A 14,076-nucleotide genomic window follows, 5' to 3' on the forward strand; every position below is an offset into this window, starting at 1 on the left:
GGATTCCTGTTGCTACCATTCTTTCTGCTCATTCCACTCTTTGTATTAGAAATAAATTTTCAGGCCCTTATCTATGGATGATGGTCCACATGCCTATTCTATCTTTGGATTTTTGTTCGCTACAAAAATACAAACATCCATTTTTCCCTTTCTTAGCTTTTTCAGTGCTTATATGGAGTGCTGTGGCCATGTGTCCTTCCATCGTGCCAATGCATGGAACAGAGATAGTCTGACCCCATAGACTCTAGTGCGTTCAGCCTCTAGTTGTAATATTGCTGACATGGCTGCGTTGTTCTTTGAGCCTGGTCTCACTTCTTCATCCTTAGATTATCTGAATAGTCTTCCTTTTGTTCCTTCTTTTCCTTAAACTGAAAGCCCTTTAAAAAAATGCTGTAGTTGCAATCCTTTGGGCTTCCAGCTGACACGGTGCTCTGTTACGATTTGATTTTTTTTTTTCCATGGATCTTTTTGGTATATATTGGTAACCGACGGGATTATGGTTAAAGCAGGATTTCTCTGTGTATTCTGTGATGAGTGCATTGCGGCCTGACCCTGTGCTCAAAGCATCTGTGTTCCTTTGGAGAGAGCCACAGAACTACGAAGAGTAGGATGTATAAAGTATTGAAGGAAGATGGCTCTACCAGCACAAATTTTCACGGTACGTTGTAGTCTCTGACACTCAGATTGTTTGTGGTGAAGTCTGTAGTGTCAGTGGTGCCACCTGCACTGGGTTCTTCGCAGGCCAGCGTCTGGTTAGCAGGTCTGGTGCTGAGTCTACAGTTGCGTAGCCTCTCTTGAAACGTCTGTCTAGAATTGCTGCTGCTCAGGTTCGTAAGCCACTGGTTCTCTAACCCTCCAAGTCCTCTGCGGAGTCAAAGGTATCGGTCAAGCTGAAAATCAAGTAGAGTGCAGGTGTGCCTTCCTTACTGCAATCATAGTTATTTAGCTTATCTCACTAGTGAGGCTGAGAACTTTACTCTTACTCCAAGATCCGGGAATTTTCAGGGCAAGCAAGCAAACCTCATGGATCCACCCTAAGTATTTAATTGCTAGAGCACCTGCCTCAATCCTGGTTATTATTCTGGTGTCTCTAATTCCAGTCAAGACAGGAGTAATTCCTTGCAGGAAAGTCATATTTTAAATTCAGGGGATGATTTTATTTCTTGTACTATGAAAACTTACTTTCTTTAAGAGCATTTGATGAAGTATCTCACCATAACCTTTATGAAAATACACATACATTGTGCAGACCAAGTCAATGCTCTCCATGTGCTTTTTGATTCTCAGTGAAGCCGTGACTTTCCATTATAGAAGAATATGACACTTACTTATCATGTAAACATCATTATTCACAGGCCTGTTGCTTCTGTGCCATGCATTCTACCAGTTTACCTCAGACAGGTTTCTAATTCTTCAGGTGATTTCTGTCACCTTTTTTTGAAATTTAATTTGTCGTCTAGTACTCTTAAGACCATATCTTTCTGGAGTACTTCTCTTTTGGCCCTGCTGACTTTCTGGTGGGCTTCCAGTGACTACTATGCTGAATAAGCACGAGGAGTAATATGAATAACTGGAGTATAGGTTGCCTTTTTGGTTAATGGAAGCAAAATCACAACAGTTGCAATGTAAACAGTTTAATTACAGCATGTTTATTGTGAAGTGGAGCTTACTTTTTAAGGGAGAGCTGTATTCCAAATGCGGCTGTTTCTACTCCTGTGAAAGTAAAAAGTCTCACACAGACTTACTGGTGTCATTACCGAAGCATCTGCTGTGGCTGACAGTGTCGGAGTGGCTGCTGTATCCCTCCTGCGCTCAGCCCTGGCTCTTTCTCCGCTGGATGCGTTGGCCACTGGAATGACTCACCGGGGATTGGCATCTGCTAGTAGAGCACCGAGATGTGAAAAGCCCACCCTGTGTGCCCAGTGCTGATGTTCCTTCTTCAGAGCTTCTCTCGTCCACCTCTTCTGCGTCTCTCACTTCTTTTCTCAGAGAGTAATTTTTTCCTGAGACTGTTTACCACCAATGCAATTGGCTGCAGTTTGTCTGTTCTGCTGAATTTTTCTTTCCACAGCAATGCAATGCGTTGGCAGCCTTTTCCCAACCAAGTTCTTGTTAAGTGCAGAAGGAAATGAGTTAACTTAGCTCCTGCTGTTAAGCCCTGGAAATTGTGGTTAAGTAGTCAGCCATCATAAAAAAGTTAAACATTTGGTTTAAATATAAAAGTCTCCTGATTGTTAAATCAGCATTCTAGCAGGACAAAAATTAGTTTATTTAGAATTTCTGTACAGCTGGTGACAGAATTTATGTCATTTTCAACATAAATTGCTGCCAGTAGGAAAATAGTTAGTGCCAGATTTACTTAATATATGTTGGATGTTTCTATAAGTGTCTCCTGTAATGGTTGAAGAACTAAAAAAAAAAAAATTTAATCATTCTGTATTTCTAAGTCACATCAAATAAATGCCTTCCTAAAAGAAAATATACAAAGAGCAAAAATATTCAGGAGCAACGACACCAGGTCTCAGTTTAAAATTTGAATATTTGGAAGCTCAAATCAAGTTTAGTGTGCTGAATTGATGTGGCCGTAATAAAATCATTTTTCTTCTGCAGAGAGAAAATTCAGAGGCTGAAGTGGCAGGATATTAGGTGATGATAGGACAGTTTATATAGCAGTTCAATGGCTTAAGTAGGTAACTCTCATCAAAATATTCCCGTTAAAAGATACTCCTGAGTCATTTTTTGAAATGGAACTTAATATGCCAAAGTATCTTGGAAAATTTTACCCTGTAAGAGCATTTCTTAAGCCTTTTGAGGTTTTTTATTACCATAAATGATAGATGAAGAAAAAATGGTTTCTTTGCTCAGTTTTAGTTCATTTGATACTTAGTTATCAGCTGAAATATGCATGACTCCTGAAGAAACGCATATCTCTGAGAATTTAGGAGAATTTCTTTCCATTTTCCTCCTCTAAAATTGTGAAATTGTGCAATACCAACATTGAGGGTGTAGCAATTGCTCTTCCTGAGGTTTTTTTATTTCTCAAACAGAACCTTTGGGCTACAATTCCGTGGTGATGGTGTCAGTGTGCCGTTAGTGCCATTGGAGGTCCGTTGGGCTGTTCTGCCTAACCTCCCGCTCTGCTCCCGCAGGAGATGGAGCTCGTTTGGGTCCTGGGCTGTACCTGCGAGCTCCACCTGGGTATCTCCAGGTACCCTTAGGGCATCGCATTGCTGCAGTGCTTGCGTTCAGGCGATTGAATCATGGCTTCACAGGCCACATTGCTGCCGGTGAGAGTAGTAAGTCTGTGAAAGAAAAACAGATGCCTGAAATCAGCCTTCTCTTTCTGATTCCAGAAGATACGGAAGCAAGTTTTACAGAAAAGTAAAGAGAATGGTCTGACAGGGACTTGTTCTGCAATCTCCCTCCTGGCAGTTTTATATGCGCTGTTTCCGTGTGTTGTAATGTTGAGGCTGTGCTGAAACTTGCTGTCCATTGCTGTGATAGAAATAAATGCTTGGACATGCTCTTTACTTAAATTTCTTCATTTTATTTGCAGGGAGTCATGTAGTGTAATGCTTTGATTCTGCTTCTTCAGGGAGACTAATCCTGTCAAGTACTATGGAAAATAGTTGCATAGTTGGCAAGTCTGATTTTATTTTTTTTTTTTTTCCCTGGGATGCTTTTTCCATGTAATTTTTGACTTTCTTCTCTTTTCAAGAAAGGTCGTTTGAAAACTGCAACATAACATATTTTTTAAATGGAAAAGTCAGTTTTAGTCTAGATACATCATTCTGGAGTTTTCAATGTGCAAAAAAATGAGGGGTTGGTCAGCATCATAGTCAGTGCTGTCAGCATTGTGTTTAATGGTGTTGTAGGTGTTCCCGCCAAGCAGTTTGCAGGGTAAAGGTGAAATGCTTTTCTAGGTGTTTGCAGGAAGGGTCTACAAACTAAACAGCAAGAGAGAAGATCTGAAGATTTGACAGCTGGGCATTGAAGGCTGACTTTGTGGACTGAGCAGTTGAGAAGAGTTAACGTTTTAATACTGAACAGAAGATGCCACAGTGCAGAGAGCCCTTAAAAGTAAATTGGCCATGAAGGGCTTTGTTTGCTATAACAGAGAAAATTGTACAAATGGAAAGGGCAACATAAATCCTGGTTAACCATGAGCCAGGGGATCAGTACATCAAGGTGAGAAACACCTTAAAGGTGACAGGTGACCCAAAGGTGAGAAGGACAATCTCATCTTATTTTGCTTAACTATATCTTGTAACAAGTTGCTCAGATTTTTGAACAGGGAAACAAAACCATCTAGGGGTATGTACATGAGGTTCAGTGAAGCTGAAGAAACAACGTTGTCTAGTTACGAAGATGATTTGACTGAATAGGAAATCTTAAAGTAGAAGAAGAAATTTGGTGATTTTAATTCTTCCAGAGGTGGTTTTAGAGAGAGCATGAAATGAAGAAGCAAGTGGTAAATGTAGTCGGGGTCCGCTTGGACAGACCCTGCAATAAAATGGGTAGGTTTTAAAGGTGAAGTGATGCATTGAAAAAAACTTTATCAGTACAGTATGAGAAAAGGAGATACCTGTAGGAGTAGAAAAGTCATACACATTTTCAGTAACCCAGATGTAGTATTGGACAAGCCATTGGTTCATTGTTCATTTTGCGTAGAGTTGATTTGTTCAGAGTTAAATTTGTTGAAAGTGATAGGTGTCTGATGGTTTGCACAAGTGAATTTGCCAGGACTTCACCCCATGTATTTTTATTTCCTTGAGGAAGGTTGGAAGGGTATGCAGCATGAGCTGAAGTCTGGAGAGCTGTCTTTCTGGATTGTGGTGGTCTTACTGCTGCTCCTCTGGCTGTCTAAAACCTGAAGTGAACTGGTAAACCTGGCTAGAAGTGCAGCTGGACAAGTGTGAAGCACAAATGGTTGCCCCTCGTTTGGCTTTCTCCCACGCTTAAATTTTTGATGTATGATTTTAAGTAACCAGTTTGAAGTCGCTATAGCAGTTTCTGCATAATTTGATCGGAGAAGTCAGAAGAAATCTTTCTTTCTTTCTTTCTGTTTACAGGAACACCAGTGTACTCGGTAGCCTGGGGACCTGATTCTGAAAAAGTTCTCTATACTTCAGGGAAGCAGCTGATTATTAAACCTCTTCAGCCAAACGCTAAAGTTTTGCAGGTATTATTAATACAGTCAGGTTGTCTTGCACTTCCCTGTGAAAATTTTTTTCGGTTATCTAGAGTTTTGCCAAACGTAAAGTGTTTTTACACTCATTTCCTTTCCCCCCCGTTTAGTTTTTTTTTGAGAATAAGGAGATTGTTCATTTCTCTAAACGAAAAAATTGTTAACAATTTCTGCTGTGGCTATTCTTCAGACATCTGATTAAACATTTCCCTTTTCGTATATAAAGAAAAAGCAAAAATATACAGAAGACTTTCCCTTTTCACTTGTTACGAAAATGCAGAAAGATACAGAAGTAATCGCTTAGAACGTGCTTTTAGTGCGGGTTGTTATGCTTTCATTGTGCTTTGTTCAGGCTGTATTTAATTTATTTTTCTGCAGAAGAGATGACGTCTGTGGATTTGCATTGTTTGAAACCCTGATCTGCACTGGAGTATATGAATGCTAGTAAATGATGAATGATAAATATTAAACATAGAAGTTGTCAGGCTTGTTGCATCTATGTTTAAATTATTTTTTTTCCTTTTCAGTGGAAAGCCCATGATGGACTTATTTTAAAAACTGACTGGAACTCAGTTAATGATCTTATTCTTTCTGCAGGTGAAGACTGTAAATATAAGGTGGGTACTGATTAACTTTTTAGGGGAAACTAAAGGACCAAAAAAGATATTAGGCATTCTGACATTTTCTAATTTTAATAATCCTTGGAAGCTCAAATTTAAATGAGAAGTCTTTCAGTTTTCAAGAAAAACTTGTTACCCCAAGTTGTATTATTTGTAAATACGTCTCGCTCTGTTTAGTAGCATAAAATTAGAATCTTTTAAAAAAAGAAATGGCAAAATGAAAAAAGTTCAAATACCGTTGGAACAAACTCTGAAAGGAAAATACATAGAAATATAGAAATGATAACTTGAAATACTGTAAGCTATGACAAATACTGAAAAGGGTAATGACATATAAAATTAGAGGAGCTAAAGCTACCCTTTTCTATTACAGGAGCCTTAGGGAATCCCTTAGGAAATTCTTTTATTAGTATATTCTGTATCCAAAGTAGAAAGCACATACTGTGTTTCTTCCCTTAAGAAGGAACTTATTTTTAATGGTATCACATTTTGGTTCTATCGTTCTCTAAGTGTATAGTGGCTGTGATAAAAAAGTACACAAGAAATTTTAAAAATTATCAAAATGTTAAAATCAGTGACTTCACTCTGTGAATTGGCTTGCTGGTATTCTGTTGGCTTCAATCAGTGAGGAAGTCTCTTTGGTCTGGAAATTTGCAGAAGTGCCTCGCATTGTTGGGAAACGAGTGCAAATAGAATAAACCTTGTGGTTATTTTACAGACTTACAGTAATTTACAGGAAACAAAACTCATTAGTTCAAAATATTTTGCACAGAAAAATGTAACACTTGCCATAGCAGCAAAGCAAAATCTATTGGATTAAACAAACCAATACTGATTAGGAACAACCCTTAATGAAAAGTGAACTGCAATATGTGTGGTTTTTCTAGTTACACAAAAAGGCACTCTAATAACTTAGAGAGTACATTTCTGCAATTTCTGTGGTCATGAGGGAAACTGATAGCTCTAGAATAAGTAAAGGTATGCCCAGACTATGTTCATATAGATATATATTTCATTTTTGTTAAAGGTTTGGGACAGTTATGGGCGTCTGCTGTACAGCTCACAGCCCCATGAATATCCTATAACCTCTGTTGCCTGGGCTGTGGATGGAGAATTGTTTGCTGTGGGATCTTTTCATACTTTGCGTCTATGTGATAAAACTGGGGTAAGTAACAACTTTGAGAAATAGCAGAATGTGGAGTTGTACAAATTTATTGATAACACGGTAAATATTCCTGAAGATATACATGTACAGGTGGGTATTTTTATTAGCAAAACCTAGTCACGTCCTCCAGCACCTTTCTACTGGGTGCATCTGACTGAGATACTGCGTTCCTCATCTGCTTAACTGCACTTCTCTAAATACGTTTTGGGTAGGATAACATTTTTTTATAATATTTTGCCTTTCAGGACATTAAACTTTTCTGTGCATTTTTTAGCTTTTTTCCTTAGCAACACAAAGTTTACAAGCATCTCTTATAAGGCAGTCATAAAATGCAGTTTTGAACCATAAAAGCAAGGAGTGTGTAACAATAACTTATCTGAAAAAAGGAGGTAGAAGAACAATGTCCTGTGCTTTTATTATTTGCCTTTTTCCTTTAAAAATAGTAAAATTGGGAGTTGACAAGCACATCTCATATGGAGATCACAAAACGCGGTCGTCAGGCATTTGAAATGAGACAGCTAAAGCAGTAGTAAAAGAGGAGCAAAGAGAACGGTCACGCCTCTACTTCTGATGGCGAGACAGGGCACAGTTTTTCAAGCCAAAGACATGCTTTAATCCTCTCATCTGAGCATCTCTATTACTTCTTAACTGTTGTGAGAGAAGAAAGGCTCCTAAAGGAGACACCCCCACTTTTTTTTTTCACTTGAAGCTTTATTCCCTGTTTGTTGTCAACCTAGGGCTTTTTTCAGCTTGGTCTCCAATTATAAGTAATTTAATGCAGTTTTATCTACCTTCATTGGTATTCGAAGTAAGTTAGCCCAGGGCACAGATTGATCTGATTGTCTCTGTGGGTTTCCTGTGGTTCTGCAGCTTTTTGTTCAGACTCGTGTTGCATCAAACCTTGCTGGTTTGGGATTTTTATTGTCCCATTCTCTCCCTCTTTTCTTGTGTTTGTTGCTCTTCTGCTCAGATTGGGAAAACAGCATTTGCTGTGGTGTTTTTGGGCATCTTCAGTAGAGCATGGTTCTCCTTACTGTGAACATGGACTGTGCGTTTCAAGTATTTTTACATTCATGAAGAAGAGCCTTTAAAAATCATATGAGAAGAGGCATGCAGGACAAGATCTCTGAGTCGTCGTATTTTGCTTTCTATACTGATTCTGGTTGCAGTGATCTTTGCTGACAGAAGTAAGTGTAAACTAGGCATTAAATTTGAAGTAGGGTTCACTTCTATTTTCTGGTTTTTTTCTTCTCACTTGCTTTGAAAAATTCCTAGTGTTAATTAATCTGTATAGGTAAAATTTGATGTTAATTGTCCTGGAGGAAAACAGAAGTACTCACACGCAATTTTCTTTTGGAAAGTATTACAGTCATAAAGACTGTGCAGTCGTGCATCAGCTCTTAGAGGATAGGACACTCGGTTGGTCAGTAAGTGGCTAGGTCACCAGCGGGGACATCATTTCCTCTCCCTGGCATTCTTCTGGTTCGGCTAATGTTAGGCGTTGAGGGTGGGATTGTGTCGTTACCGTTACCAGCTTGGTGCGTGTATCTGCTGCTTCCCTTGGAAGGGTCCGTTAGGATTGCCTCAAAGCTTTTGTTCCTAGGCAAGGTGGATAGGAAGATTTTTCTCCATTTAATATGCCACTTAGCTCCACTTAAAATGTAATTAAAGCAGTAATCTACCCTGACTGTCGGCTTTCCATCTCCCCGTGTAAATATGCTGTTGTAGAAGTGTTTATATACATATACTATATTTCACTTGATGAAGCCAAATAAAGTATATTTGTATAAAGCAATTTATATTAGTATGATTACGGCTGTGTTGGACTACATTATGTAAAGTATATTGATTTGAACAGTCAGACTAGCCATGAGTATTTTCTTCTCAAAACGGGACTTTAAACCAATGCCCTCTTCTTCCACGACCGCTTTTCTATCTCCTTTCCAAGTACTGGGATCACTGAGCTAGATCAGCAAGTAGTGGTAAACTGAAATAAATACGCTCTTGTGTGGGTGAGGCCAACAACTTAAATTGCATTTTGCACTCAATAGAGATTTATGCTTAAATGTGGCAAAGACTGGTGCAGCGGAAAATGAAGAAAAATACTAAATTGTTTTTTCTGCTGTCATATACGCTGTTTCGTAGCATATAGCTTCTGTTTCTTGTCCCCGGGGCCTTACTGTTTTTCTTGCTGGTTATTATGTAACGTAATTTACTGTAAGTATGGTTCCAACTCCTGCTAGCTGAAAACCAGTAATTTCTTAATCAGCATTTAATATTGAACAGGCTTGTGGACTTTTCTAGAAATTTTAATGCGGATAGGTTTATTTTTTCATAAAATTAATGGCTCTTTTACCTGGTTTATTACTCAGCTCTTAAAGAAACAAAGACACGTACAGTAGCTAGTGCCAGGTGCTTTTGTCTGTTTAACAGCTAGCAATGATAATTTATTATCTTCAAAAGTCATGATTTTTCATGAAAGTTTCTCTCCTGACATTAAATGTAAGTAGTTACTAAAGAACTAGCTTCACTAGTATGGAGGGAAAAGGAAGAATGATTCACATACCACCAGAGTGATGGAGTTTGAAGAGAACCAGACCTGGCTTTTACTGGTCAACACAGACATTTTTATTATGTCTGATGTAATGGAGCTGTATTGGCAAATTGCTCCTCAGGGAGCCATCAGGCGATATATATATCATTAACTCTTCTCTAGCATATGTGTTTGGTTTGGGGACATAATTAAATTAAATTCTGTTCGTGTATGTTCTTTTCTCCCATGCTTTTCTTTCTACCTGGATACTTTCTGCTAGCAGTTTCATGTTAAAAAAGAAAACTACCGATAGAATAGTAACTTTCAGAAGTCTCCATTTCTTCATCTAAAAATCACTTTTGCTCTGGTAGCGTGTATCTAAAAGAAATTATTATGGTTATCCTACAGAATACCGAACAAAATGTGTTTAATGTCGAAATTTGTTGTCTGCTTTAGTGTCTGTGTTCATTAATCCTGCAGACAGCAGAAAGATTAATTTTAAAGTTTATGCATTGAAATGAAAAGCTGGATGTATCGATGGATAGACTTTAGCCTTCCTGGTGTTCACAGCTTTTCAGAATCTAATCACTTGGATAGAGGGCAGCGCTTAAAAAGTTCATTTACGTAAGCTATTTCCTGTGGCTGTGCATGCTTCCCTTGACATTACTGATCAGGTCAAAATATTTACACAGTAAGAGATGGTAAGAATGACTGAAATTCACTGATTTCCTCCTTCCACACTCCACTCCCACAGAAGTCCTCTTAGAAGATGGGCCATACCCATCTGCTCCAAAGACAGGTTGCTTTCCCAGTGCCTTGGAGAGTGTAGAAGGATAATTGATAAAAAACTGCAAAGTGAAACACTATGGTCAGATTAATCCTTTTAGAATTGCCAACAAAAGCTAGCAAAGATGCACATTGATTTGGATTTTAATAATGCTGAATGTATTTATGCATTTGTTGGGGGGAGACCTTTTAGATTTTCTTCCATTAACAATTTATTTACCCTTAATGGGGATTAATCAGTTTGATTTGATTTTTTGTTGTTGTTATTTTCCAGATTAATTGTACTCTTCTTTTTGAACATTTTGTCTGGTGATGTTTATCAGCAGTCTGTTTTCATAAATATATTGATGTTTGTTTGACTGCTAAATCTTGCCGCTTCATTTACTTTTCTCTTGATTTCATCACTGGTTAGCAAGCGCTTTGTAATGAAAGCATTTCTCTGCATAAATCTATAGGTTCGTGTTTTTAAGTGATTATGTACATTCTACAAACTCTCTTGTACTACAGAACGAATTTGGGGCCATTTTACTAGACTGGTAGTTTGTGTATTTGGCTGATTCTGTTATACGTGGCTTTTTATATTCATAGAATCATAGAAACATTAAGGTTGGAAAAGACCTCTAAGATCATCAAGTCCAACCGTCAACCCAACACCCCCATGCCTGCTAAATCATGTCCCCAAGTGCCACATCTGTACGTTTTTTGAACATCTAAATGTTTTGAACACCATATGGCTTGCTCCATGGAATGTCTGTTTTTGCTAGAAATTCTATAAAAAACATTTGGAAAAACTAATAAAATTTAGAGAATATTACCTAGTATGTGAAGAAAATAAAGGAAAACATTCTGCAAGTGTAACAACAACTCCTCACCTGCCACCCCATTTGAAATAAGTGTGAGTACGGTGCTATGGCTGGAAAATACTGAGCTCTGTGGTAACGTGGTTCTATTCAGCTTCTTCTCAAAAGGATACAGACTTGAACTTCATGAAAGTTGATTATATTAATTTGATAGTCCAGTGCTGGTCATATGTTAAATAGTTAGCAGTGTTTTTCCTTATTTTTTAAACTATCAACAAATGAGGAAAGAAAGCATCTAAGAATTTTAAAACTACAATGTAGCAAGTATCTACAGAGAAGCTTTGAAAAAAAGTTTACGTGTTTAGCATTAAAGCTAATTAGCATTAAAGTAAATTCTGTGACTATTGTAAAATTAACATAATTTATCCTTTAAATTAACGTGAAGTATTAGACAAATATAAGAGAGCAAGATTTTGGAAGTGAATGTACACAGCACGTGTGTTTTCATGTTAATCTGATAGTGCTGAATTGTCCTAAACTAGAGCAGCATGAAAACCCACTTCTATAGAGTCACAATGAGCTTTGATCCCATTACATTTAGTTTTAGTCTTGTTTCAGAGATACGCATTTGGCAGTGTAACAAAAATACAGAGTTTTTTTCTGCGCTGTCTCTATTTCATCTACCTTTATTAACAGTCATGATCCTGAATTCTTTGTAGCTCAATAAAAGAAAAGATATTGCAGGTGAGTTTCCCATGGAGCTATGTTGTTGGCCAGTTCTTTCCAAGTTGGCATATTTTAATTGATTAAATTGGCTAATGTAACTTCTGGAAGAAAATGAAAACATGTGGATCGCCTATGGAAGTAATAATCTATTTAAAGAACTATATCAATGTTTCATTTTCTAACGTTAAGAATTTATATGGGACAGTTTGTCATCCCGTTTGTGGTTCTTGGGTCTAACAGTTACAAGGTTGGATTTCAGGAGAATTTTAGATATCCTCTGGCGTTGTTCTTCTAATACGCAGCTTAGTACCTCACCTGTAGGTAGTGGCTTAGTTCTCGATAATTCACATTAATTACTAGGGTCAAGTCCAACAAATGTTTAAGGCAGCAACAAGAATCCTTCACGGTTCAGTGCTTCGGTAGTCGTGTCGAGGATGGTTTCTTCTCTTCAGGTGAATCGCCCGGTGTTCACAGGTAGCACTGGATTGCCTTACCTCCAGTTAGGCCTGTTGTCTCTGGTTTGTAGAATCTCCTGTGGATTCCTGCAGGGTAGGAACTGAAAGTTTAATAAATCTTACACTGTAAAATATCATTATATTTTATACTCAGTAAAAGATCAGGGGGGTGTATGTAGACTTACATATATTTCCCACAAGCTAATTCCATGTCTGTGTGCATATTCAGGTGCCTCTGATGCACCTAAGTATGGATTTGCTTTGGATGATTGATTTTTGTAATCTTGTAAGATCCAATTTGTCTTCCATGACATCAAAAAATTGTCATTTTCTGATGAGAAGCTTCTGGGCAATTTGCACTGAAGTGTCAGTTCATCGCTCAGAAGCAGTGAGAGCTGATTGCCAGCTTTTAACGGATGTTCAGACTATAACGTATTTTCAGATGGCAGCTACCTCTGCACTAATGTTAAATGCCCTGTGGGGCATCGGGGAGACTGAGCCTTCACTTCAGAAGAAATAATAAATAGAAGTCCTCAGTTACTAGGACCTGAAACTTTCTTTAAGTGTCCAACTTGGATGGAGGCTGGTTCTAGTGCACTCATCTTGGTTTATATCAGCTGGGGCATGAAAGGACGGAAGCATGTATTTGCTGTTAGTCCTTTCTGCAAGCTGATTCCTGGAATGGATTGTGGGAGAGACTGCACATTTTCTTTTCATAAACAAAGGCAAAATAATAGGCAAAGACTATCATTACAGTCAGTGGGTTAAGTATGCTGTGTAGATTCTGACATCATGGGGCGGTGCAGCAGTGTCAGCTTTAGTTCAGTTTATGTCAGCGTTCCTTGTTCAAAACTCCACTGGCGCTGGTAAACAGAGCCGAAACAGAGACCAGCCCAGAACAACCAAGTGGCCTCTGCACAGCTGACATCAGTATTATGCTTATAATTTAAAATACAAGAAAATACTCTTGCTTCACTATGGTTTTTTTCAAACCATTTATGCTGCAGATAACCATTTTTTATTTACTGCATTCAGTCCAGAAATAATAGCTAACTAGATCCTTCATACTGAGTCTGGGAGCATCAGTATTACAGATGTGAGAGACTGTCCCTGTTCCTGGGACACAGAGTTCTCTGAATCGGCTCATTGAAATAATGACCGACATCTCAAGAGCCTACTCAGTTTCCATTTATGGAAGTTAGACAGTATGCCATTACTATAGTACTTCATCTTTTTTACTTCATTGTGCAATCAGAAAAGGGAAGCTGAAGTTACTGCATTTATGTGTTTATTTAATATAATGAAACTTTTGTAACTACTGGTTTTATTCTTGAGAGAGTTCAATGAATTCAATGAAAAATTAATTATGACATAGGAATAGTATAAGCCAAACGGTAATACCAAAGTATAATATTGCAGCTAATGTTAGAACAACATTCATGCAGTCATTCATATGGTCATATTCATACCTTTTTTTTTTAAACTCAATGTATCTAGGAAATACATAACAACTATTTTGGGTTTTAAACATTGTTCCTATCTTACAAATGGAGAGCTAAATGATTTTTATTATAACATTTTGTGTACATGATAGATGTACCAGACACCTCCAGGGAGTATGAATCATTGGAGTGGTCTGAATTATACTGAAAGCTTTCAGAAATAACTGGAAAATAAAATGTTGTAATTGCTTTGTATATTTTTTACAAAAAAATTAGATTGTAATCTGGAAATATTTTACTGTTTCAACTACTGGAAAAAAGACTTCTTTTTTTAAAAAAAAAAAAGTTGTATTGGAACTGT

At 37.7% G+C, this 14,076-nt stretch overlaps 1 protein-coding gene across 3 annotated transcripts in view; it reads left to right on the forward strand.

Moving 5' to 3' along the window:
* Window positions 1-14,076, forward strand: part of IFT80 (intraflagellar transport 80) — a 55,145-nt gene that overhangs the window by 17,599 nt on the left and 23,470 nt on the right. For all 3 annotated transcript variants that reach the window (XM_075418391.1, XM_075418392.1, XM_075418393.1), the window contains 3 exons: window positions 5,073-5,182; window positions 5,716-5,805; window positions 6,836-6,973. In XM_075418391.1, coding sequence (XP_075274506.1) covers window positions 5,073-5,182; window positions 5,716-5,805; window positions 6,836-6,973 — 338 coding nt within the window. The remainder of the gene's footprint in view (window positions 1-5,072; window positions 5,183-5,715; window positions 5,806-6,835; window positions 6,974-14,076) is intronic.

This window comes from Opisthocomus hoazin, chromosome 4 (genome assembly GCF_030867145.1).
Source record: "Opisthocomus hoazin isolate bOpiHoa1 chromosome 4, bOpiHoa1.hap1, whole genome shotgun sequence".
NCBI lineage: Eukaryota > Metazoa > Chordata > Aves > Opisthocomiformes > Opisthocomidae > Opisthocomus > Opisthocomus hoazin.